Source organism: Mercenaria mercenaria, chromosome 8, assembly GCF_021730395.1.
Source record: "Mercenaria mercenaria strain notata chromosome 8, MADL_Memer_1, whole genome shotgun sequence".
Classification (NCBI taxonomy): Eukaryota; Metazoa; Mollusca; class Bivalvia; order Venerida; family Veneridae; genus Mercenaria; species Mercenaria mercenaria.
Window position 1 is genome coordinate 15,962,622 of NC_069368.1, and position 26,933 is coordinate 15,989,554.

A 26,933-nucleotide genomic window follows, 5' to 3' on the forward strand; every position below is an offset into this window, starting at 1 on the left:
TGGGTGTAATAATAATATTATTGATTTATAAGTATTTTACATGGTTCGGGTATTTCACAAGACTATGTCATTGTTAGAGGTAAAAATTCAAGGAGAGTGTGGCGATTAAGTGTATAGGTCATTTATAGTAGCTCGTCTGTATGGCCAGCAGGTCTAATATTGAACAAAAGGTTACAGTCTGTGGCAAGATGCGCAAATCAAATCATACCTTCTGTAAGCCTTACCCGTGTCTTATTGGCGGCACTTCTGCATTTCTCCCTTGAGCAGATTTTCAGAGATGAATATATTAATTTGGCGTTATTAGTCAAAGGGGGCATTTTAGTTAACAAAACGTTTTTAGTAAGAAAGACATTTTAAATTGTCTACCGACAGTCAGATTATAAACACCTAGGCAAGATTAATTCTATATGCAGTGGTCTAAAGCGTTCATTATTTATGCGTCGATATATCTAAGTTCAGAAAATGCTTTGTTACATGTACAAGTTTTAGCATGGCGTGTGCACGTTGGGCAGTTTCGGTTGCGTCGGGCAATATCGCCCGCATCCTGGTCCTAAAACATAGTAGACTTGTGGCGGCGATGTATGCAGGTTACAACGCGGCGGAAACGGTTCGGGCGAGTACACGTCACTGCACGTGCAATTACTTCATTAATATTCAAATTTCTCATATGTAGCACATACTTCGCTCAACATTCGGGAGTGCCCTGTAGTCAGTATAACTTTTCAGTAAAATATCAAAACTCAAATCCCGGGATAATTTGCAAGTAGAGCATTTCAGAGACCTTTTACGGGTCAAGATTGGGGTCGCGCCCGGAGATCAAATGAAATTTCGTCCCAAGAGCTCCAATACATAAATCAATCTAAGCTCTTTAAAAAAAAAAAAAAAAAAAAGAAAGAAACAAGAAAAAGAAAATAACATACACACACACAAAAAAAAAATATATCGATATAGTTAACTTAGCAAATTCGCCGGTCAAAGTAGACTATATCAACCCAGAATAACAGCTGTCAAATTTCTAAAAGAAGTCAATATCTAGGTCAAGTGACTTGACATAAAAAAAAAACAAAACGCAAACGCATACCGTTTAGTACGTTTAATAGTCTTCTCTGCTAACACAGATTACTGGACTGACACAGAACGTTTTATTTTGATACAGCACTTCCTTTTGGGGAGTCGATAACTGCGAAATTTACTAGGATTTAAAGATGCGCCACAAAATACCTGTATTCTTTTGTATTTCCATGACGGTAATTTTACATGATTTGCATGAAAAGATTGAAATATACAAGTATTTAGTAACAATTTGACGGTGACATAGATTAGGCCAAGGCAAGGTGTTTAATGTCTTAACACTTTATTTAATTAATGTAACAATATGTACAGAAATTAGTGTATTAAGTTAAACTTGATTTCGAACACATTTGGTTTCTTCAGTGTAAAGTAGTCATTCTATGCTATGTTCTTAAAACTATGATGATAAGAGATTGATTGAATAAGTTTGCAGATGAAGCTATAAACTCATTTATTTTAGGAAGGGCCTTAATTATCCATCATAGCTGTATATTACCTGTAATTTAAGAATGATTTTCATGAAGTTTTCTTGGTTAAAAAAAAAAAAAAAGAAAAGAAGAAGGTTACTAGGTCAGGTCGTGGTGGCCATTTAAGAATTCTGTGTTGAAATCATACATGAATTCGGGCAAACAACAGAACTATCTAGACGATTTTATTGGTGGTGGTTTTACGACACAAACTTGTTTTACGGGCGGCTTTAAATGTATTTAAGAATTTGATAGCAGCTGGCAGACGAAAAAACGAAGGCACTAATGACTGAGATTTTGGGGTTCAGAGCTTGATTTGTAGGCCTATAGATGGTGGTCCGAATTCTGACCACTACACTTCAGAAAGTAAATTAAAAAAATACAGGAAGTCTGTTTATTTAAAAAACAAAAACAACAACAAAAAAAAAACACCATCGATTGTTTCACAGAATAATTTTTTTCTTTAGGACTACATATGTGTGTAGACTGTTTCGTCTCTGCTTCATCCGACTCATTCTGTTGGCTTAGCAAGCCTATTACAACATAAGGGTTGAGATTTGTTTAAATTTAACACTGTTACTAGGATTCTTGCGATATTACAATCGGTATACCCGTTTTTTAGGACTATTTTTGGATTCCCAAACAGGGCGAACAGTTGTTTTTTTGTTGTTTTTTTTTTTTGGTAAATGTTTGGGGTGAATGTTTTGAATAAAGGTCATTGGTGTCACGCAAAGTTGCCGGACACGTGTCATAAATACGGCGTAACTTCCGATAGAATTGTTCTAGAACTATTATATTATTCCCCATTTATCTAGGGTACCGGCCTTTCGAATGAAGAAATCAAATTCAGTGGCGATTATGTCTGGTGCCTTCATTTAAATATTTTATTCAAAACCAATCACGTGCCTGGTCGTTTTAATGGCATTTGAGATGCCCTGCTTCGCCTTCGGATTGAAAAATTAAGACATTCTTTATTTAGAACAAAGAAGTATAAAGTACACATTTTATTTTTATAGCTTTTTGTTTAGAACTGGTCGGAAATCTCTACAGATTCTCTGATAATGTGTAGCACTGCTTTTAAAAGCATTTGAAATATTCCGTCAATTATAACCGGTAAAAGTATAGCCTATACTTAGTGAATACGTCATTTTATTCATGACGTATGGTTTAGTGTAAGAGTTCTCAACACACTTTATCATGGTTTAACGTTGCCGATTTATCATTTGCATTATTTTCACTAGTATATAAGTGTGTTTTTTCGTTGTTATTAATAAGTAATCTATTACAGGGTTGTCATACAGAATCAAGTCCACTTTTGTGGCGGTAGATATATACCTATTTTATTACAGATTTATTATAACTACAAATAAAGTTTGTTTACAGTTGTTTTCACATCGGCCTACTTTGGCAGGCCGCTTATTCAGATTAAGTGTATTGGTGGCTTCAAGCGTAGGCCGGGTCCGGTATTTAGGGAACAGGCTGACCTGACTTTTACGGACAGTATTTGGTTATACGTTTAATAAATTCTAAGACAAATCAGAAAGAGCATCTTATTTTGTTGAAAATACAAAAAGAAACCAGTCTAGTTTGCACATAGTTCAACTAATTTAACACGATTCTAGGAAATATTAAGATCCTTTTTTTTTCTTATGGGCAATATCCCCACCCGAGTCAAACATTCGAAAGACCATTTGAAATAGTTTAAGCAATTTCCAAAAAAAAAAAAAAAAAAAAAATGTTCATTGCTACCGACGCTTTACATGCTAGAGGTTTAAAATTATGCAAATTATTTCACGATTTGGACACGAATTCAACTTAAACTTGTATGTGTCAAAAGTTGATTGGTTTAGGTAAGAATATTAAGTAATATCTAAAATTACGAATTTACTGGTGATTTGAAACTATGTATGTACTTACACGATTGACGTTTACCGTGTTTTCACGCAAAATGCGCAAGAGATAAAACAAACTTTTCATGACTATCCCCTTCAAAGTTGTAACGTCACAAATAGCCGAACATCGAATTATTTTGTTAAGGCCTAGTTTGCCCAAGAATTTTACGGTTAAACCAAATCACATTATATTTTGTTATGCCACAGCAACCTTTTTCCGGTAAAATGGGGTTCTAGATTTATGCTATTGGAGATAAGTGCATCAATACACTAAGTTTGTCCTGTACGTACTGTTCCGTCAGTTTCCGTTCAGGCAGGGTTACAGACTAATCAAAATTGGCCCTTAATTAAGGCTTCTATTAGATTTGGCAGACGGATAAACTGCCCATTCGTGTTAGAAATATTACAGTATTTTTCGGTAGCACCGCGTGATATTTTCGACTCGAGTGATCGGCTGGCCGTGTGGATTGAATGTTTACCTATATTTTATGCATACGCTATAATTTCTTTCGCGCGGATTCATTGCATTTTGCTTGAGATTTGTCTCGGTTACAGAGATACTTAATAGAAACTTGTAAATGTCGAATTTTTCTTTGTGTTGATTTTTGGGGGATAAATTTTTGCAAAATTTATTGTGGCGGAAAAAATCAATAAATCGAGAGGAGACGGGACGCCTGGTGCTTATTAAACAGCTTTCTAGCACTGAGTGTTTGGCGGTAGCCCTTGACTTGCTTCGTGGCATCGTTTTGGTGTGGAGCCGTGGTTAGCTGAGGTCTGCTGCCATACATTCGGGTGTGGTCCGTGTGCTGGGTGCTGTCTGCGGTTTTTAGGGGTCATCGCATCGCGTGTTGTCTCATGCTTGCGCCTGGTCTCCTCTCGCTTGAAGATAGAGCGGCCAAAAACATGCCAACTTAACTTTTCAATGTTTTCTCAGATCTGTTGATGCATTTACCTTAGCAGATGTAGAATATATTAATTTAGAAATCAAGAACTTCAAGTCATTTGTCCGTCATAATGTGTTATATGATCTTAAAATATTTAACAGTATAACAGTGAGGTAAATAAAAGACATAGAATGGTACATGTTCTTATTTTATTTCGAGTAATATGAAATAATATAAATTATTTCTTTAAAATAATTTCATTTATTTCCGGAGAAATAAGTTTGTTAGTTGCTAAGGAATCGGGATTAATCGGCCTTTATCATTCAGTTGAACTGGTTCTCGTTTTATCAATACAGTACTGATGTGCATGTTCAGCGAGCCGAGAACACAGCCAATTGTTCAATATAAAAGCAAAAAGCCCGTGCAGATTTCTCACATTGCATCTGAAAGGGCGAATAGACCGTTATTATAAACTGACTGACATATTTCTCACTGTTCTTCTACATGTCGTTCGGTAAAGATAAACTTACCCTCCCGCCACACCCCTATAGTTGCTATGTAGTAATTTTTATGGTTACCTTAGTTTTTGGTTAAAGACCTGACATTCAGGAGAAATTTGTATCAGATTTGCTGCTTTTTGCATTATACTTTCAGGGTACAGATTTCTTATATGGCATTTACTGAAGCTGTCAGTGAGCTGGTAGTGCAACACTGTGAAGTCTCCGATATCCCAATTATAATCATACTCAAAGAAGTTACGAATGAATGTTCTGTTATAGAAGCCAAGTCGAAGGAACTTCAAAGTACCGTAGATACTTCATGGAAATGAACTTTTGGATCGTTCCCGATTTATGGAATTCAGGTGTATTATGTTCATAAATAACAGCATTCGTTGGAATGTTTTAACTGGAACTGTGTGCTTTTTTAGGATATCGGAAATTGAATTAATGTTTAAGATATTCTCTTTAAAAGAATATATAGGAAAAGAAATTACATGAACTTGTGTATTACATTAGCTTAGTTATTTTCATTTATATCTTAGCTTATATATATATGATAAGGCTCACTGACAGTTATTTTTGTTGAGTAACTTTTATGAATCTGTAATTATACCTTAAATGTTAGGATTGTTTAAATAATGTTGAATAAGGGGATCAGGCGAGATACCGAGTTAATTAGATTGCTAAACAATAACCGGTTGGGTGTTTTTTCATTGTTTTGTGGCGATTTATACGGTAGACGCTGAACTAGAGATATATCTATCCGTTTGGTGTGGTGAATTTTATTCGGAACAGTTCAGTGTACAGTCTAACCTGTCTTAAGCAGCCAGCCAAGGGAAGCAGACAATTTGGCCGCTTAAGCCAGGTGACCGCCGATCGGAGGTGCAGCCAGTATATGTATTTTTCAGACTTCTGACCGGTCTATAGCCTTTTGGCCCATTTCTTTTTGGGGTTTCCATTATTATTTTACCAGAATACAATGACGTGCATTTGCCTTCGCAGTACGAATGGTCTTCTTTAGCAATCTAAAACTCCCGCGTGTTTTTTTACCACAAAAATTGTTACAGACAATTTTCCAACTTCAAACAAGTCTGTTTACAATTTTCGCCATTTTGGTAAGGGAAGCCACTCTCGGCGCTTATTGTCTACGATAAATCTAAGATTACCGTTACGTTCCGTAAAAGATAAAGAGTGGTTTATATTTTTTTTTCAAACACAATTAATTTCGTATAAATTTAATAGTATTTTCATGACAGAAGTATAAAAAAATCACAAATATTATGCTACTAATTAGTTATCGAGTATTATCTTTAACCGAGGTCAAACTGTGAACAACAAAACTGACACGAGGTGACACGCTAATTACCGATAATTACTGGCCATTTGATCATAACAAAAGGGGATTACACCTTTGGTTATCAGTTTTAATTGAGAAGCTCATGTCATTTTGTCGTTCTTGTGGTGAAGTCACGCGAAACTTAGCAACCACGTGCTTCTCAAAATCGGGTATCTTCGGCGATTATTGCCTAAAAATAATTGGTTTTAGAAGAAAAATGGCCGTTGAAAGGGGTCAAATACGGCGGTCGGGAGGCAATTTCGGTGGCCGCTGGCCGCGGACGGCAGGTGGCCGCTGAATAAAGTGATAAAATAGAGGAAAATCCGTCGGGGCGTCATAAAATGGCCGCTGAACGGAGGTGACCGCTGATCGGAGGTGACCGTTAGTACAGGTTAGACTGTAATTAGCGTTGTCGTCTTTCAGTTATGGACACGGTCCGCTCAGCTTTGTGAAACTATGTATGCCTTTATCGGGGCCTATCACAAAGACATTGTTGTCTTAAACAGTACACCAAAGGTTGTTCATTGCAAAAGATGCACTTTGCTATTTAAGGTTGTTTGACCTGAAGTTGCTTCGGCTCACTAGGATTTCGTCCTTATAGTACTGGCGAATCCTAGATTGCATTGCGTTGCGTTGCTTGCTTGTAAAGTGGTTGTAGTGTACCACTATAGCTCTGGTGATGCCTAGGTTGCTTTGCCTTTTGCGTAGTGAAGCTTCTGTAGTGAATAACTACAGTATTAGTGAAGCATATGTTGTGTTGCGTTTTTGCTAAGTGAAAACACTTTGTCTGTGGTGCATCACTGGCGATGCCTAGATTGTTTTGCGAAAAGAAGTGTCTGTAATGCATCACTGTGGTACTGGTGAGCTCAGGTTGCATTCCGTTGTCCATAGTGCTTCACTGTAGTGTTGGTGATGCCTATGTTGCGTTGTTTCTTGCGATAGGAAGTGTCTGTAATGCATCACAATGGTACTGGTGAGGCCCTGGTTGCATTTCGTTGTCTGTCCGTTGTCTGTAATGCTTCACTATAAAGTTGGTATGTTGCGTTGCATCTTGCAAGGTGAAGTGTCTGGAGTGCATCAGTTGGTGTTTTTGTGTGGTAGGCCCAGTAAGTCCGTTTTTTAGTTTTACTGGCTGAAGCATTGGGCTGTCTCATAAATATTTAATGCGTGCCGTTTTCGTGGACAATAATGCCAATATTGTCGTTCTTGTTTTTAGCACAGACATATATTAAACAGCTTTCTAGCACTGAGTGTTTGGCGGTAGCCCTTGACTTGCTTCGTGGCATCGTTTTGGTGCGGAGCCGTGGTTAGCTGAGGTCTACTGTCATACATTCGGGTGTGGTCCGTGTGCTGGGTGCCGTCTGCGGTTTTTAGGGGTCATCGCATCGCGTGTTGTCTCATGCTTGCGCCTGGTCTCCTCTCGCTTGAAGATAGAGCGGTCAAAAACATGCCAACTTAACTTTTCAATGTTTTCTCAGATCTGTTGATGCATTTACCTTAGCAGATGTAGAATATATTAATTTAGAAATCAAGAACTTCAAGTCATTTGTTCGTCATAATGTGTTATATGATCTTAAAATATTTAACAGTATAACAGTGAGGTAAATAAAAGACATAGAATGGTACATGTTCTTATTTTATTTCGAGTAATATTTAAACTATTCAGGATTGTAAATTCATATTTGTAGGTATAAACTCATTTGCATGGATTTATAATTTAACATTCAGAAGCGGTTCTGACACGTATTTCACTTGCAGTTCCTAAATAATGGGCATTTTTAGCCTGAATGCATCGTCTTTTGCTTTGACCTGCTGGGTTTTGGGTGAAAATACGTTTAAATTTCATGTGTAAATGTCTATTTAACGGCTGTTTATTGCAGAGACATTTATCATACATTGGAAAATATATACAACAAGAATATTTATTTCAAATGGCCAAAGAACACATAAAAATACTCACTACCGACAGCTTCCAAAAATTTGAAAAACGAAAGTGAACGCCTAGTTATTGACGACTTCCTTTTGGGCGTACAGAGAGTCTATACACTGTGAATATGGCTAAAACTGCCCCTTTTTGTCTTAAAACGACGAAACATTCCACTTCCTCAGGGTATGAGTACCTGTCCCCAAAAGTTTTCTAGTGCCCTTGTGGCCCCCTTTCAAATTGCCCAAAGCATTGAAGTCCATGCAGAACTTTGATTGTCATGGCAAGCGAAAGGAAAATCTTTAAAAATCTTCTCGTCAGAAACTGTTAGCCGGATTTCAAAAATAATTTGTAGAAATGATCTCTAGGTGACCCTCTAGCCATTCTGTTCGGGTAAAAAACATGGCCGCCAAGGAGCTTATTTTCCCTATATTGCTATATTGTAAATTTCAAACATCTTCGTCAAAACCACTGAGTAGATTTGCACTAAACTTCACAGAAATGATCCTAGGGTGGCACCCTATCAAAATTGCTCAGAGAATTGAAATCCAGAGCTCTGGTTGCCATGGCAACCAAAAGGAAAATCTTTAAAAATCTTCTTGCCCAAAACCAGAGTAGTTAGGGCTTTGATATTTGTTTGTGGCATCATCTAATGGTCCTTTACAAAGTAATTGCAAATTATCGCCCTAGGGCCAAATATGGCCCGTCTTGGGGTCATATGGTTTACATAGATTTATATAGGAAAAACTTTGAAAATCTTCTTGTCCAAAACCACAGGGCTTAGGGCTTTAACATTTTGTATGTAACATCATTTAGTGGTCCTCTACTAAGATTGTTCAAATTATTCCCTTAGGGTTAAATATGGCCCTGCTCCCGGGGTAACATGGTTTATATAGACTCACATAGGGAAAAACTTTGAAAATCTTCTTGTTCAAAACCACAGGGTCTAGGGCTTTGATATTTGGGATGTAGCATCATCAAATAGTCCTCTACCAAATTTGTTCAAATTATCCCTCTAGGGTCAGATATTGCCCCACCCAGGCCCAGGTCACATAGTTTATATAAAGTCTTCTTTTCTGAAACCACAAGATCTAGGCCTTTGATATTTTGTATGTAGCATTGCCTTATGGTCCTCTACCAAGATTGTTCAAATTAATATCCTAGGGTGAATAGAAGCCCTGCCCTTGGGGTCCATAGTTTTACATATATAAGAAAAACTTTAAAAATCTTCTTGTCTGAAACTGGAAAGCCTAGGCTTTTGATATTTGGTACGAGCAGGGCCTAGTGGTCCTTTCCCAAGATTATTCAAATTATGCCCTTAGTTGAAAAGAGGCCCCACCCAGGGTGTGCCAAATTTTACATAGACATATGTCTAAAATTTAAATTTAAAATTAAAAATTCTTCTTGTCTGAATGTTCAAGGTCTAGGCCTTTGATATTTAGTATGTGTCATTTCCTAGTTGATTTCTAACAAGATTGTTAGAATTATGCCCCTGAGATGAAAAGAGGCCTCGCCCCGGGGGGTCTCCTGTTATACCCCAATTAAACGAAGTTTGGGGGGTGTATAAGAACAAGAATTTGTCGGTCGGTTGGTTTGTCAGTCCGTTAGTTTTCATGGTTTCCAATGATAACTCATGAAAGGCTTCACTGATTTATGTAATTTTTGTACACAGGTGTAACATGGAAAATACAGGTCAAGTTCGACTTTAGGGTCAGTAGGTCAAAGGTCATGGTCACAGTGACCCTGAACAGTTCAGCAGTTTCCGAATTATAACGAGAACACTTGGGTGTATGATAATAAATTTTGGTACAAAGGTGTAATAACATGAAATACAGGTCAAGTTTGACTTTAAGGTCAGTAGGTCAAAGGTCAAGGTCACAGTGACTAGGAACAGTTCAACAGTTTCTGGATGATAACTTGAGAACGCTTGGGTCTAGGATCATATATTTTTGTACATAGGTGTAACATGGTAAAATTTAGGTAAAGATTGACTTTGAGGTTAGTAGGTCAGTGGTCAAGGTAACAATAATACGAAACAGTTAAACTGTTTCTGGATGATAACTTGAGAAGGCTTGGGCCTAGGATCTTGAAAATTGATATGGAGGTTGGTTATGACCAGCAGTTGACCCTTAATTATTTTGAGGCCAGTAGGTCACAGGTCAAGGTCACAGTGACCTGGAACATCTAAATGGTTTTCGGACAATAACTTCAGAACACTAGGTACTAGGACCACGAAACTTAGTAGGGAGGTAAGTCATGACCAGCAGATGACCCGTATTGATTTTGAGTTCCAAAGGTCAAAGGTCTGAGTGACCCGGAACATTTAAACCTTTTCCGGACAATGACTTGAGAAAGCTTGGGCCGAGGATCATGAAAATTCATAGGGAGGTTGATCATGACAAGCAGATGGCCTTTATTGATTTTGAGGTCAAAGGTCAAGCAAGTTTAGCTTTGAAATTGGCTTAGTTCTGTGACAAGGCGATATTGTGGGGGTATAGGGCTTACATAGTAGATGGCCCCTACCGTTTTTAGGGTCACTTGATCAAAGGTCAAGGTCACAGGGGCCTGAACAAGGAAAATTGTTTCCAGTCCACAACAGGAGAACCACTTGACCCAGAATTTGGGTTTTCATGGGATGACTGTACATGCAGTGTAGATGATTCCTTTTGCATTTCAGTCACAAAGCCATCCATCACTGTCTCTTTGACCTTCTCCTGTCCCCTGTTGACTTCTTACCTATGACGGTTATGCTTTAGGGAAGACATGTGCTTTTTTACAAAAGTGTCTTCTAGTATGATTGTGTTGTTTAGACCACAAAGGCTTTCCTTGGGATGTAAATTGACATTTGAACATAAAGAAAATGGGAATTTACTGCTTCATTGGGATTACATTATATGCAAATTTCAGGAATATTAGTCTCCCAAGAAAAGTACGGTATAACTGGTTATTTCTGCAGGTGCAAATTTTTGCGTTTTGGGCATGAAAATGGATATACTAATTTCCGCTATTTTAATTTCTGCGGATTTCTGTAGAGAGGTTAATTTAATTTCTGCGTTTATCCATGAAGAGTTGCTTTAATGTTTGGGACATGGCTCTGTATAGTGAGGTACAAGTTACAAGGTTTAAAATTTATTTCATGCATAAAAACAGTTAAAAACACACGTTAAAATACCATGTATTACGATAAGGTACAGGCACTCAGTTCAACAGTTACTGCGCAATACCCTGAAACACATTTAAAATCTTCATTTAAAATACAAATGTATTTCACCACCACTCACTAATTCATTTTGACACTGTTTATACTCTATTCAAACGTGTATCCAACTCTCTGAGCAATGCCTGCCTTTTCACAGTCAGTTAATTCCTTTACAATTTCATTGCAGTCATTTATTTCCCATGGCGACAAGCTATCAGACAAGGGCCAGTTGGGATCCAGCAAGCCCTTTCTACAAGGTATTTCAGCAGAGCCATTAATTTACAAATCTTGCTTGAACTATTGCAAACACCAAACTGGCTAAAATTGATTGTACACGATGCAAAACTGAAAAATTATTTTGTACTTTACTGCTATAGTGCATTTTATTTAACCTGGTGGGGGGTGGTTTCACGACGGTTCGCTACATTTTTGTGCAGGGTTTGTAGTACATGTAACCAATGTAGCGTTGAATTTTACCGTATTTTACCTATGTCTTGGGACACCCTAAATCTTGGGACACCCCTAAAATGTGGAAAAATAATTATTTTTCTTGACCCTAAGTTTTTGGACATGTATTTTCTCAGCTTACTTTTCGTCCTTAAATGTTGGGACTATGGTTGTGTACTGATTCAAGATGTAACCCAAATACCGTTATTATACATTGTATGGTGTTGTATCGATCAAAATATCAAATAATTATAAGAATCAAAGACTATTTTTTTTAAACATTTTCGTGTCGTGTTTTTACTAGTAAAGTGTTTTTTTACCACACCAGTTAAGTGTTGTATTTTTAGCTCACATGTCACAAAGTGACAGTGTGAGCTTTTGTGATTGCGCAGCGTCCATCGTCCGTCCGTGCGTGCATGCGTGCGTGCGTAAACTTTTGCTTGTGACTACTCTAGAGGTCACATTTTTCATGGGATCTTTATGAAAGTTGGTCAGAATGTTCACCTTGATAATATCTTGGTCAAGTTCGAAAGTGGATGACGTGTGATCAAAAACTAGGTCATTAGGTCTAAAAATAGAAAAACCTTGTGACCTCTCTAGAGGCCATACTTTTCATGAGATCTTCATGAAAATTGGTCAGAATGTTCACCTTGATGATATCTAGGTGATGTTCGAAACTGGGTCACCTGCCTTTAAAAACTAGGTCCTTAGGTCAATTAATAGAAAAACCTTGTGACCTCTCTAGAGGCCGTACTTTGCATGAGATCTTCATGAAAATTGGTGAGAATGTTCACCTTGATAATATTTAGATCAAGTTCGAAACTGGGTCAAGTGCCTTCAAAAACTAAGTCATTAGGTCAGATAATAGAAAAACCTTGTGACCTCTCTAGAGGCCATATTTTTCAATGGATCTTCATGAAACTTGGTCAGAATTTTTATCTCGATATCTAGGTCAAGTTCAAAACTGGGTCACATGAGCTTAAATACTAGGTCACTATGTCAAATAATAGAAAAAAACGATGTCATACTCAGTTCAAAACTGGGTCATGTGGGGACAGGTGAGCGATTCAGGACCATCATGGTCCTCTTGTTTCGTTTTTTTTTGCTGCAGCCAGGAAGTCCATTTTCTGTTATTTATTTATTTTTATTTACCACTGACTGGAATTTACCCGCGAATTGTACAGATATCAAAACGCCATGCCTGTAATTTTCCATTCCACGAGCACGTGCGACCTATCGTAATGTCTAAGTTACAACTCCGTTACTTTTGTTCATCGACACGTATACAAAAAACGCGCATCACGCATTCATTTTTTGATTTTATCGCTTCAGATTTTCAACACCGATTGAGAAGTAATATAGTTTGAATTCTATAATGATTTTAAAAAGGTATCGACAGAAATGTTGGCAAAATTCTACAAAAACGGTCGAATTTTCATAAAATTACATGCAAAATTTCAAACAGTGCGATCCTAAATACTTATTTCTTTCTAAAAGTAAATAAATGATACAAACTATGGGCATAAAATTCAGACTTTTGACCAGAAAGTACAAAAAACAGAATAGAAAAATCTTAAATAATGAAAAGGCGGCAGCAATTTAAAAATATGAAGTAAAACAATTTTTTGGCAAACAGATTTCTGTTACGTGACCTTGTGAACGTAAATAGAAAATGTGGTTAAAAAACAATAATGATGTTGTTGCGTATTTTTAATAAGTTTTGAATGAATCTTTGTACATGTACATGTATTTTTTAGACACGACACTTTATAATAAGATATTCTTCTCAAACCATTTTGTAATTTCCTTGAGGGCAGATAGGTCACAGAGGTAAGATATCCGCTATTTTAGTTTGACACGTTTACCTATCAGTTTATACGGGATATTGCACATTCGCTTTAACAAATTAAAAAGAAAAACTAGATCTACTTCAGCACTTAAGAACCGAGGCGGTACGATCAAACAGTGATGTGCAACATGGCGCGAAAACATGACGTAATGCCATGAAAATCTCGGGGAAACTATACCGCTTTGATCTCCACTTCTAATGTCATGATACTGACACACTTCTTTTAGCTCTTTGAGGGGGTGTCAATTGATGATGAAAACAAGGCCAATTACTCTGTTTATCAACAGAATAATTACTGATAATCGTTAAGGTTTTTTTTTAGCTTTCAACACGGGTGGGTGGGGGATGTTACCTGATGACGATTATTATGTCCATATTTTTGGGACACTTTTCAAAATAATTATTTTTCGGGAAATAAGTCTTGGGACAGTGAAAAAAATAATTATTTTATGCTGTCCCAAGACTTAGGTAAAATACGGTAGTCGTTAGTTTGCCAAAAATTATGGAATGAAACAATTACAGGGTTCGCACAGGCTTGAAAAGTACTTGAAAATGAAGGGCAGTCTTGAAAAGTCCTTGAAAACAAAATTTGTCTTGAAAAGTGCTTGAAAATTGCCGAAAGACCTTGAAAAGTACTTGAATTTCTTATTTTCTCGTATGCTAGACAATTAAAATCTCCCTGAAAATCAAAAGTAAATCTTTTAGAATAAAATCGGCAAGTTTCGAGCAATGGGCAGAGCTACGAAAACGTCGTAATAAAAAAGGTTGAATGTTTTCGGGACGAAAGCGAAGTTTGGGTACGAATGTTTCGTACTTTCTGTTAGCGTTGTCTCCCCTGACTAAAATGGCATCAATGAATGAACAGCTAGAATTTACAAATCTGTGTAAGTATTATTTATAAATAAGTCCTTGAAAACTATAAGACTAGAGCTTGAAAAGTCCTTGAATTTGACTTGGCCTTGTCTGTATGAACCCTGAATTATATTGCTCTACCTATTTTGCTCGTTTTTTGAGATTACCACTATTTGCATATGTCAGAGATTAACTCCGCCCCGCCAGGTCAAATAAAAGGGACTATAGTGTTACAAATCTTTATCAATAAAAGTTAAGCGAGGGGCTACTAGCGGGATACATGTATTGATTAAGTAATTTAAAGTACACAGGTAAAAAGAGGCGACAAACGGGGTGATCCGATATACGAAACTACGAAATATTTGCGAATTAAATTTTTGCAGCTGTAAGAGACCCACAAAATATCGCAGAAATTACCTACCCGCAGAAATAACCAGTTATACGGTACAAATAATTTCATATTATCATTATGTAGGGTTGCCACTTACCTTGAAAAGTCAGGAAAAAATGATTTTTTTTCAAGGTCAGTGAATTGTCAGGAAAATCCTGATACTGGTCAGTGAAAAATGAAATTTTAGAAAAGTCAGAAAAAAGAAATTCTGGGTTGAGGTTTAAAATGTTCAGTGGCTTTGACAGGGTGAGCTTTTGTGATCACCCTTCACCGGTTGACCGTCCGTCCACAGTTTCTTGTGAACACGATAGAGACCTCATTTTGCAAAAATTTTAATTATACTTGCTCACAATCTTGGTTCCTTTTTGAAAACTGGCCAGATCCCATCATTGGTTACAGAGTTATGGTCCCTTAAAGGACCAAAATTTGCTATTTTTGGCTTGTGAACACGATAGAGACAACATTTTGTAATTGACTTTTAATAAAACTTGCAAACAACTTGTATTTTGAAAACTGGCCAGATTCTGTCATGGGTTTGGTGAAGATCGGATGAGAAATGTTCGACTTAAAGTGCGTACAAGCTTTGTGACAGACACACACCCTATGAAAAATGTATATTTTCTCTAGATGGTCTAGACGAGTGGGCCAAATTAGATGGTTTGGACGAGTGGACCCAATCAGTAATTCAAGGGCCATAGTTCAAAAGTGCATGAGCGGATTTGGCTAGTTATCGAACTTGGCTGAGGTCTAATGGTCAAACACATTTTGTTCAAGTTTAGTGAAGATCGGATGAGAAATGTTTGACTTAGAATGCGGACAAGTTTTGTGACAGACACACCCCTTATGAAAAATGTCTAGTTTCTCTAGATTGTCTAGACGAGTGGACCCAATTAGATGGTTTGGATGAGTGGACCCAATCAGTATTTCAAGGGCCATAATTCAAAAGTGCCAGAGTGGATTTGGCTAGTTATCGAACTTGGCTGAGGTATTATGATCAAACACATTTTGTTCAAGTTTGGTGAAGATCGGATGAGAAATGTTCGACTTAGAATGTGGACAAGCTTTATGACAGACACACAGACTGACAGACACACAGACTGGAGTAAATCAATATGTCTTCCACACCACTGTCTGGTGGGAGACATAATGCTTGTTTACACTCAAGAGGCCACAATTTTGGTCCACTATTAATGAAAATGGGTCAGAATATTTGTTTCCATGAAATCGTTATGTCGAATGTGTTTACACTTTTATGGTGTGTTACTCAGGTGAACGACTTAGAGCCATCTTGGCCTTTGTATTTGTTAAGGAAATTTTGTTATATCTCAAACAAAAAAATATATAAAAGAGTTCATTGGACAGCTGTAGGAGAGGAGGATGATGATATTGTATGGTGGTATTAGTCAGTGAAATGTATGGTTTAGTCGGGGAAAAGTCAGGGAATTTCATTTTCTTAGCTACAAGTGGCAACCCCGGTATGGTTTCGTCTTGGCATCTTTTTAGCTCACCAGAGCCAAAGGCTCAGGGTGAGCTATTCTGATCAGTCACCGTCCTGCGTCTGTTGTCCATAAACTTTTACTTTAAACAACATCTCCTCATAAACCACTAGGCCAATTTTATCCAAACTTCACAGGAATGTTCCTTGGGTGAAGCTCTACAAAAATTATTCAAAGAATTGAATTCCATGCAAAACTCTGGTTGCCATGGCAACCGAAAGGAAAAATTTTAAAAATCTTCTTCTCAAAAACCAGAAGCCTTAGAGCTTAGATATTTGGTGTGAAGCATTCCCTAGTGGACCTCTACCAAATTTATTCAAATAATGACCCCGGGGTCAAAATTGACCCCGCCCCAGGGGTCACTTGATTTTACATAGGAAAATCTTAAAAAAATTTCTTCTCAAAAACCAGAAGACCTAGAGCTTAGATATTTGACATGTAGCATTGCCTTGTGGACCTCTACAAAAGTTGTTCAAATCATGACCCCGGGGTCAAAATTGACCCCGCCCCAGGGGTCACTTGATTTTACAAAGGAAAATCTTCAAAAATTTTCTAAAAATAAACCAGAAGGCCTAGAGCTTAGATATTTGACATGTAGCATTGCCTAGTAGACCTCTACAAAATTTGTTCAAATCATGACCCCCAGGGTCAAAATTGACCCCGCCCCAGGGGTCACTTGATTTTACATAGGAAAATCCTCAAAAATTTTCTAAAAATAAACTAAAGGCCTAGAGCTTAGATATTTCGCGTGTAGCCTAGTGGATTCTACAAAATTTGTTCAAATCATGAGCCCCGGGGTCAAAGTTGACTCCGCCCCAGAGGTCACTTGATTTTACATATAGGAAAATCTTCAAAAAATTTCTAAAAATAAACCAGAATTCCTAGATCTTAGATATTTGACGTGTAGCATTGCCTAGTAGACCTCTACAAAATTTGTTCAAGTCATGACCTCCGGGTTCAGATTGACCCTGCCCCATGGGGTTACTTGATTGTATATAGAAAAATCTTCAAAATTTTCCAAAAAAAAAAAACCCAGAAGGCCTGGAGCTTAGATATTTCACATGTAGCATTGCCTAGTGGACTTCTACAAAAAATTTTCAAATCATGACACCCGGGGTCAAATTGACCCCGCCCCATTGGGTTACTTGATGGTACATAGAAAAATCTTCAAAATTTTCTAAAAATAAACCAGAAGGCCTAGAGCTTAGATATTTGACATGTAGCATTGCCTAGCGGACCTCTACAAAAGTTGTTGAAATCTTGACCCAGCCCCAGGGGTTACTTGATTGTACATAGGGAAATCTCCATAAATTTGCTAAAAATAAACCAGAAGGCCTAGATCTTAGATATTTGATATGTTACATTGCCTAGTAGACTTCTACAAACTTTGTTCAAATCATGACGCCTGGGGTAAGATTGGCCCCGCCCCAGGGGTTACTTGATTGTACATCAGAAAATCTTCCAAAAAATTTCTAAAAGTCATCAGTTTGACATTTGAAACATGTAGCTCATATTACTCTGGTGAGCGATCCAGGGTCATCATGACCCTCTTGTTGCTATCTTGTTAATTCCATATTTGTTATTTCTGCTACAATAGTGCGAGTCGGATGCCTATGTTCTACTGCAAGAAGATGTAACTGATAAAGATAAGAACATTGTTGAAGTTACTATTGGTTTTGGAGGAAACAAGCATAAATCTGTTCTCACAAAAGAGCGAAACAGTTTGGGAAACAGTCCATTATCAGAGCATATTGTATGTATTGGTTGCATTCCTTTAAGTATTGAAATTTTCACATTTATGTAAGCACTTCATAAATACTATTAGATCTAAATGAGTTTTAATGAAAGTTTCTACATAAATAAAATGACAAAATATACTCAAGCACAAAAGAAAGTCTGCACTTCTAAAATTTTAAGAGTCTCAGTTCTAAAAAAGGTATCTGTCATACTTTGCTTGGAACAGGTACTATTAACCGTCCTTCAATTTTACGGTAACAATTGGGTGGAGTCAAGTTGATAAGCGATAGTGGAATTTTGCACAATTAGCACATGATGCCCATAGGAAATGTACATGTCTACAAAAATGTGTTTTGTCAGTTTTCTTATACTTTTGGTGAAAGGAAAAACACATTAAGATTTTAAATCTGTGCTGTAATAAAATGCCATGACTAAGTGAAGCTCAGTGAACTGAAGCATTAGCAATGCTTCAATGGGGTGACAACATTATTTATGTCAAAAGAACGTTAGGGTGCCAAAGTAATACCATAACTCTTTTGCACCAGCAATATCAGCAAACTTTATTTATTTATTTATTTGGGTTTTACGGACTACAAATTTTGGTTCCACATCTCATTTACATTGAAATAAAAACATGAGGTATGGAATCAAAATTTGCACACCTGCTGGAATCACAGAGTTACTGCAAAACCAAGTGTTAAGACCCTATTTAAGTTGCCTCTTACGATCATGCAAGGGTTACAGGCAGTGGTTGCAATTCTTTTCATACACAGATCGTCCCAGAACCACATGGGGCTAATATCAGCAAACTGGTCGAGTTGCTGTACGCCATAGATGCAGCAAACCTCTGGTGACAACCACTACTCAAGAATGGAATAAAATTCCTTGTAACGTCATTCTACTGTTACGTTAGGCATAAAGCATTGCCATATCAGTGCTTGAATAAATAGTAGAGGTGGTCACACATGATATTCAAACAAAATAATGTTTGAGGAACAGGCAGCTTTTTTATCTTCTGGCAAGACAGATTTACAATTTCCGTTTTTGACCCCTGTTGGCTTTGAATAGCCAAGAATCCCCATAAATGTCAAAATTTTGAATGTATACTGAAACACATCAAATTGGCCATAAACTGCACTAAATTTTGGAACCAAACAAGACATACCTTTAGACAAAATAATCTACTTTGGACAACACAATCTACTTCAGTTGACGGAAACCTGAGTGCACACTTTCTTTTGCGTTTGAGTATAGTTTGAAACTAGAACTTACTAAAATCAGTTAAAACTGTTATTGAGTTTTAAGGAGAAAAATAATAATAGACTTAATTGTTACATTTTTGAGAAGATATAAGATTTGATAATGAACAGTATCATGCCAGTCATTCAGTACTAAGAGAATAAATGACATGTTTTGTTTATGAAAGTTATTCATAAAATGTTCTTTTTAAAGGAGACAAACATTCTTTCCAATGCGGAATTTCACTACTTTTGGATCAGTTTTGCTGAGAACGAGGTACGTGTTGGTAAAGGCCACATACTGTATGTAGATCAGTTCTTGGAATATGACAATCTGAACCATGATATCAACTATTTATCATTTGGAAATGGTGATGGTGTGTCAGGTTCCTGGAAATTTGATATTGGTAAGTGTATTGTAACATTTCTGTGTGCTTTACTGTGGTAACATATAAATTGCACTTGAGCCAAAACTTAAGTTGAATTTTATACTTTGAACAGGCTTTCAAATAGTCCTACTTTTTCCTAATTTTCCTACATTTTAGGTCTGTTTCTACTTTTTTCCTACTTTTTATGCCCCCGAAGGGAGGCATATAGTTTTTGAACCGTCTGTTGGTCTGTCCGCAATTTTCATATCTGGTCCATATCTTTGTCATCCATGGATGGATTTTCAAATAACTTGGCATGAATGTGTACCACAGTAAGACGACATGTCGCGCGCAAGACCCACGTCCGTAGCTCAAAGGTCAAGGTCACACTTAGACGTTAAAGGTCATTTTTCATGATAGTGCATTCGTGTCCGGTCCATATCTTTGTCGGCCCGCCTGCTTAGCTCAGTAGGTAAGAGCGTTGGTCTACGGACCTCTGGGTCGCGAGTTCGAACCTCGGGCGAGGCGTATGTTCTCCATGACTATTTGATAAACGCCATTGTGTCTGAAATCATTAGTCCTCCACCTCTGATAATTCATGTGGGGAAGTTGGCAGTTACTTGCGGAGAACAGGTTTGTACTGGTACAGAATCCAGGAACACTGGTTAGGTTAACTGCCCGCCATTACATGACTGAAATACTGTTGAAAAACGGCATTAAACCCAAAACAAACAAACAAACATATCTTTGTCATCCACGGATGGATTTTCAAATAACTTGGTATGAATGTGTACCACAGTAAGACGACGTGTCGCGCGCAAGACCCAGGTGCGTAGCTCAAAAGTCAAGGTCACACTTAGACGTTAAAGGTCATTTTTGATGATAGTGCATTCGTGTCCAGTCCATATCTTTGTCATCCATGGATGGATTTTCAAATAACTTGGCATGAATGTGTACCACAGTAAGACGATGTGTCGCGCGCAAGACCCAGGTCCGTAGCTCAAAGGTCAAGGTCACACTTAGACGTTAAAAGTCATATTTCATGATAGTGCATTGATGGGCGTGTCCGGTCCATATCTTTGTCATTCATGCATGGATTTTAAAATTTCTGGACATGAATGTGTACCACAGTAAGACAACGTGTCGCGCGCAAGACCCAGGTCCATAGGTCAAAGGTCCTAAACTCTAACATCGGCCATAACTATTCATTCAGCGTGCCATCGGGGGCATGTGTCATCCTATGGAGACAGCTCTTGTTTTTGAAAAATCTACTATTCCTATATCGCACTGTCCGTCCATCTGTGCGTGCTTCCGTGCGTCCGGTAAATTCTTGTCCGGGCTGAAACTCTTCCATCCATAAAGGGATTTTGAAATTACTTGGCATAAATGTTCACCATAATGAGACAAAGTGTCATGCGCAAGACCCTGACCCCTAGCTCCAAGATGAAGGTCACACTTAGAGGTCAAAGGTTAATATGGTCTGTTTTGTGTCTGGTCCATAACTCTGCAGTCCGTGAAAGGATTTTGAAAGAACCTGGCATAAATGTTCACCATAATGAGACAATGTGTCTTGAGCAAGACCCAGATCCCTAGCTCCAAGATCAAGGCCACACTTAGAGGTCAAAGGTTAACATGGTCTGTTTCTTGTCCGGTCCATAACTCTGCCATTGATGAAGGGATTTTGAAAATAATTTGACACAAATGTTAACCATATTGAGAAGATGTGTCCCCGAGGCCTCTTAGGTCAAGGTCACAAAATGATATGTGATGGTTTGCGAATACAACTGTGGCATTCTTGGGCCTACTTCGGGGGCATTTGTCACCAATAGTGACAGCTCTTGTTTATCTTAAGAAGAAGAAATATGTTAAGAAATATTGTAAGTCTATTTATACGATCAATTTTGTTATATAATATAAGGACTGGTAGTGTACTTGTGACGCTCTAGAGACCTTTGACATGCTGCTGGTGACCTCTTATGCATGCAGAAACCTGCTGTTTGTTTTGTGAGTTGAAGACTGACTTTGAATTTGAAGAGTTTGCAGGTAGCTATGTACAGTGGGGACCTCAAATGATCATGAAAATAGACAGACCTTATATATTATGATTTATGTCCTGCTGCATGATTGTGAGTAAATGTACAAGATTCAGGCCCAGATCCAGGGCTAGACAGAGGGTGCCCATGCCCCCCAAGTTTGCTGAGAAGTGACCTATACTCATTCAAGTTGCACCCAACTGAAGAAAGTGTCCCTCCCAGTACTTCAAAATAAGACCAAAAAATGTACCAGAGCCCACCATTTCATACCTGTATTTCAAAATTTTCCAGGGTAAAGGCCCCCTAACTCCCCTAAAATAACTGGTAAAAATTTAGACTAAAAATGAACCAGAGCCTGCTATTTCATACCTGTGTTTCAAAATTTTCCAGGGGGAGAGCCCCCTAACCCTCTAAAATGACTGGGATACCTCCTCCCATCCTAACAAATAAAGATCAAAAAATTGCACCAGAGAACCATCATTTCATACTTGTATTTGAAAATTTTTTAGGGGAGAAACCCCTGACCCCTCTTAATTGTCTGGGATGCCTCCTCCCATATATACTTCAAAATCTAGACCAAAAATTGCACAAGAGCCCACTGTTTCAAACCTTTATTTCAAAATTGTCAAACAGTCCTCTGATCTCTACCCCTTAAATACCACTCTAGTACCTCAAAACCTTTTGGAACTATGCACCTTACCTGTGACACTTTTGTTCTAAAACTGATGCCTCCCCAATAAAATATTATTTGATCTGGGCATGAGTTTGTTCTTATAAATTCCTACTTTTTATCAGATTCCTACTTTCCTCCTACTTTTCTTTATGTCAGAGGCTCCTCCCTTTTCTAAACTCGTTATAAAGGTTAGAACTGGTTTGCTATAAAGGTGAAAAATATCACATGCAATCCATGTACTGCACAGTAGCAATACAGCAACTTAAATTTTGATAAACAGAAGCTAGCTAGTCTATCAATGGTCCAGTCTTGTATATTGGCACTTACCGCAAAATCGCAGACCATAGGCCACATGCCATGCATACCAGAATCAGTGTCTTTAAACCGTAGTGTAAACTATATATAGGTAAACCAACATTTAATAGATATGGCTAGCCAATGGCTAACGTCGAAAATGTGATATTAACAAACAAATTTTACTACAGATACTGTAATGTTTCAGACATGAATGTACAATTTATAAGAGTCTGATGTCCATTCTGCCGAGTTTCATAATGGCTTCTAAATGAAGGCCAGCTGTTGCTAAGTCTGTAGCCCTACCTATTTGAAAACTATGTGATCGGTACATACCAGACGAGCCCAGCCTATTGATGCATTTATTTAAAACAGCAGAAACCTGAGCCCTAGTTACCGGAGAGCAATCTCTGTGACAGAACAACATGCCGTTATGGCTTGGCCTAACTATTAAAAACTCAGACAGTTTGTGCACTGGATAAACCGGACTGGTTTCTCATGGTATTTCTTGAACAAAATAGGATTCCCTCTCTGATTTGTTTTAGAGTGCCTTAATTGTATAACCAAGTATTTGTTGTTAATGAAAGAGATGTCTGCCCATTCAGTAGGATATCCGACCCGGCCGGCGCTTGAAGCTACCAGCTCACTTATTCTGAACAGGCCAAAATAGGCCAACATGAAGATAGCTGTAAATAGTCTTGTTTCGTAGATGTTATAACAAACCTGAGACAAAACATTGCATGTCGCCATTAAAATAGATTTAAAGGAGCCCTAATATCCTGAGTGATTCTGTTTCTTCGACAACCCTGTAATAGTTTACTTATAACAAACATGCGAGTTATGTTATAAAATCCACCTAGCTTGTGAAAATAGTTCAGACCGGCAGTGTAAGTTGTGATAGGTTTAGGGGAAAACCCTTTCTCAAAGCAATACGTCGTGAATAAAATAAGATGTTCACCAGTATAGGCTATAATTTCGGTAGTTTATATGACTCTAAATATTTCAAATGCTCTGAGAGAGGTGCTATAAGTCATCAGGGAGTTGGTAGTGATTCCTGACTGAAGAAGCTGTCTTGCTCTAAATTGAAGATGTTCCAGAGAAAATCTGGAACTTGAGTAGGCATTGGGTTTGCCTCTGGCGCCAACGTCCTGAACCTTGCCAGCTGAAAGCGAGACAAGGCATCACAAATGTCATTAGATTGACAGGGCACATGATTGGCTCCTCAATGAAGGCACCTTAAAGTCAAAACTCTAACCAGACACATAACCTAACTAGATTTAGAAGACAGCTTGTTTAAAATTTGAACAGCAGACATATCACAGTTTAACTTGATTTTTTTTTCATCAAGTTGGCAACGCAAATGTATAACGCGACCAAAATGGGGAATAATTCCAGCAAAGTTATATCAGATATTATGCCACATGTATGCCACATATCCAGCCATCTTGCAATGCACCACTGACTTTTTAAATAAATTCCGAAGCCCAAACGTTTTCCCTCAGTGCTATCAGAAAGCAACTGTACATCGTTGGTAATCCAGGTCATGGAAAATGAATATACCATTGTAATTTCGCAAGAATCCTAACCACATTGTTAAATTTAAACGAATTTCCTTCTTAACCCGTACGTGATAATAAGGCTTGGTAAGCCCACAAAATGAGTCGATAAAGCAACGGCAAAATGGTCTACCTACAGCAATAGCCCTACAGTAAAAGTTCAGTGAACTGATCAAGGATTGCATTTTTTTAAAGTTTTTTTTTTTTTTCTTGACACAGAATTTTCTCTATTTTTTGAATTACATCCTGAATTTAAGCAGTCAGAATTGGGACCACCATCTGTACAGAATCAAGTTCTAAACCCAAAAATACAATAATCTCAGTCAGACCTTCTGTTTTCTCATCTGCCAACAGCAGGCCTTATTCCGACATTGCATCCTTGAATATATTTAAAGCCCATGTACAAGATTCTGTCGAAGAACCGCCTCCAATGAAATCGTAAAGATAGTGCTTTAATTTGTCTGATTTCAAATTTAATTTTACGCAGAATTCTAAAAACCTAGCAAACCTTTCAAATGTAATGCAACTTCTTGAGGCCCCGAAAGGGAGTGCTTTATCAAAATAAAACTTTTCATTATAGCAAAAACCTAATAATTCAAAATCTGATGGTTGTATTGGTATCGAACCATATGCGCTTTTGATGTCTGATTTGAACAATTTGCAGCCTTGACCTAGATCTTGAACTAATTTAACAGCTTCTTCAAAACTGGTGTATTTGATGGAACAAACTGTTTGGCCGATATAACTATTAATAGACACATTCTTCAGGTAACTCAGGTGATGTATGAGGCCTAAAAAAAGAATTCTTTATTTATTAAGGCTATACACCAATAAAAGAATTTGTTCTTTGTTTCATATAAAATTCAGCTACTTCAGACCAATTTTGTTACAGTTTCTAGATTTTCACTCCGTCGTAGACCTATTTTCCACAAGATATCCATACATTTGCTTCAAGAAAACGAAAAGAAAAAGGGGTGTTGAATAGTATGCAGTGAAATGCAAGTCAACTGAAGTCAGGTACCCTCATATTGCCGCATTTCAGAAAGCGGTCCGCAGAATAAACACCCTACTTTCGTTTTCAAGTAAACAACTCAAAAACATGCAAGTATTAGCATGAAACGTGTCCTATTTTATGTAAAATTCATTCCACGAGTGAAATAATGCCCATTTGGCCCCCGATTTACGTGCAAATGCGCGAAAAATGGAAAAATTAGGATCTATTTATTAGGGACTTCTTTCGACTACACCACGGAAGCACATTTTGGACCGAATTACTGCATTATAACCTTAAGGGAGACTTCTCAGAAATTATTTTTGTGTCAAAAAATGAATACAAATAAGGGGGTTATGCTTTTAGAGCATCAGTAAATTGATTCCTAACATCACTGGCCATGTTTAAAGCATAAAAAGTGCAGTTTTGCAACTTTTTGTTAAAAAGTTGAAAAAAGTATTCTCAAAGGCAAAAACATTTAGGGTCGGGGTCAAAAATTTAGGGCAAGTCAGTATACTAGAAACAAACAATTTTTTTTTACGCCCAATACGAAATTCGCCCAGCGTTTCTTTGGAACTAGACGAATCGGAGAAACTATCAAATCAGGAAGTGGAAGCTCTAAAAACAGACCAGCTACTCTACCCTTTTTTACTACTTTATTTATCTGGGACTTAATTATATCCGGGTTCAAACTTCAAAGAGGTAGAGCATAAATTTTTTTAATCACATAACCTTGGCCTCATATATCCCTTACAGAAGAAAAAGGCCTGCTGCGTACTCTTGCTGTGTACATACAGCGTATATGATACGTACATGATGTGTACTGAAATCAAGGGCTTTAAATAGTACGCAGGATATACACCGCACATACACCGATAGTACGTTTGTAGTACACTTTTGACATGCAAATGAGCTCTGCCGCGTACTACATGCTGTGGACTACATAGTACACAGGATGTACGCTGGAGGAATTTAGTATGTGGGAAATAGTACGCAGCATGTACGCGGCACATACACTTTTCACATGCAAATGAGTCTGTGGTGTACTACCCCTGCGGCGTACATGCTGTGTACTCCTGGCCCGAGTCCTGCGGCGTACATGCTGCGTACTCCTGCTGCATACATGCTGTGTACTCTTGTGGCGAAACTGCGGTGATAATGTAAATTCCTTACCCCACCAACTTTCCTATGCAAATGCTGATCATTTGGACAGGAAAAAACAGAAAAAAGATAAGTGACATGCATCAATAAGTATTTACCCTTACCAAAATAATGTAGATTGATGTTATCAAATAAATTAGTATGCTTTTCTTCATCCACTTTTCAATGAAATAAATCAATTTTTGTAGCATGTAATTTGGTAAACATTTGAAGAAAATGGCATAACTGCATCAAGGGGAAACAACTTTAATGCAACTAAATATAAGTGTTATGATTTATTATAGATGATGTGTGCGTAGTATGTATTTATTTTGATTAAAATCCATCTGAGAACAATCTAGGACTGGAATTATATAAGCATTTATACACTTTTACGTCCGTAAAAAGTAGCGCACTAAAAAATTTTGGATTGATTTTTTCCAGTGGGGCGAGCGCAATTAGCCAAAAACGTTCTGAAAATATACGAGCAGCAAATCCGATGAACAACTTCTTAATTTGGTGAGGCCTTAATGAGTTAACATAATGAGCATTAAAGCCTTTATAAAACATGATAGAATGGTGTTTTGCTTAAGAG

The 26,933-nt window shown here is 37.6% G+C and overlaps 1 protein-coding gene across 5 annotated transcripts in view; it reads left to right on the plus strand.

Annotated features, from left to right (window-relative positions):
• Window positions 1-26,933, plus strand: part of LOC123522990 (polycystic kidney disease 1 like 1-like) — a 247,879-nt gene that overhangs the window by 66,325 nt on the left and 154,621 nt on the right. For all 5 annotated transcript variants that reach the window (XM_053549432.1, XM_053549436.1, XM_053549433.1 and 2 more), the window contains 2 exons: window positions 17,906-18,061; window positions 19,498-19,690. In XM_053549432.1, the coding sequence (XP_053405407.1) occupies window positions 17,906-18,061; window positions 19,498-19,690 (349 nt within the window). The remainder of the gene's footprint in view (window positions 1-17,905; window positions 18,062-19,497; window positions 19,691-26,933) is intronic.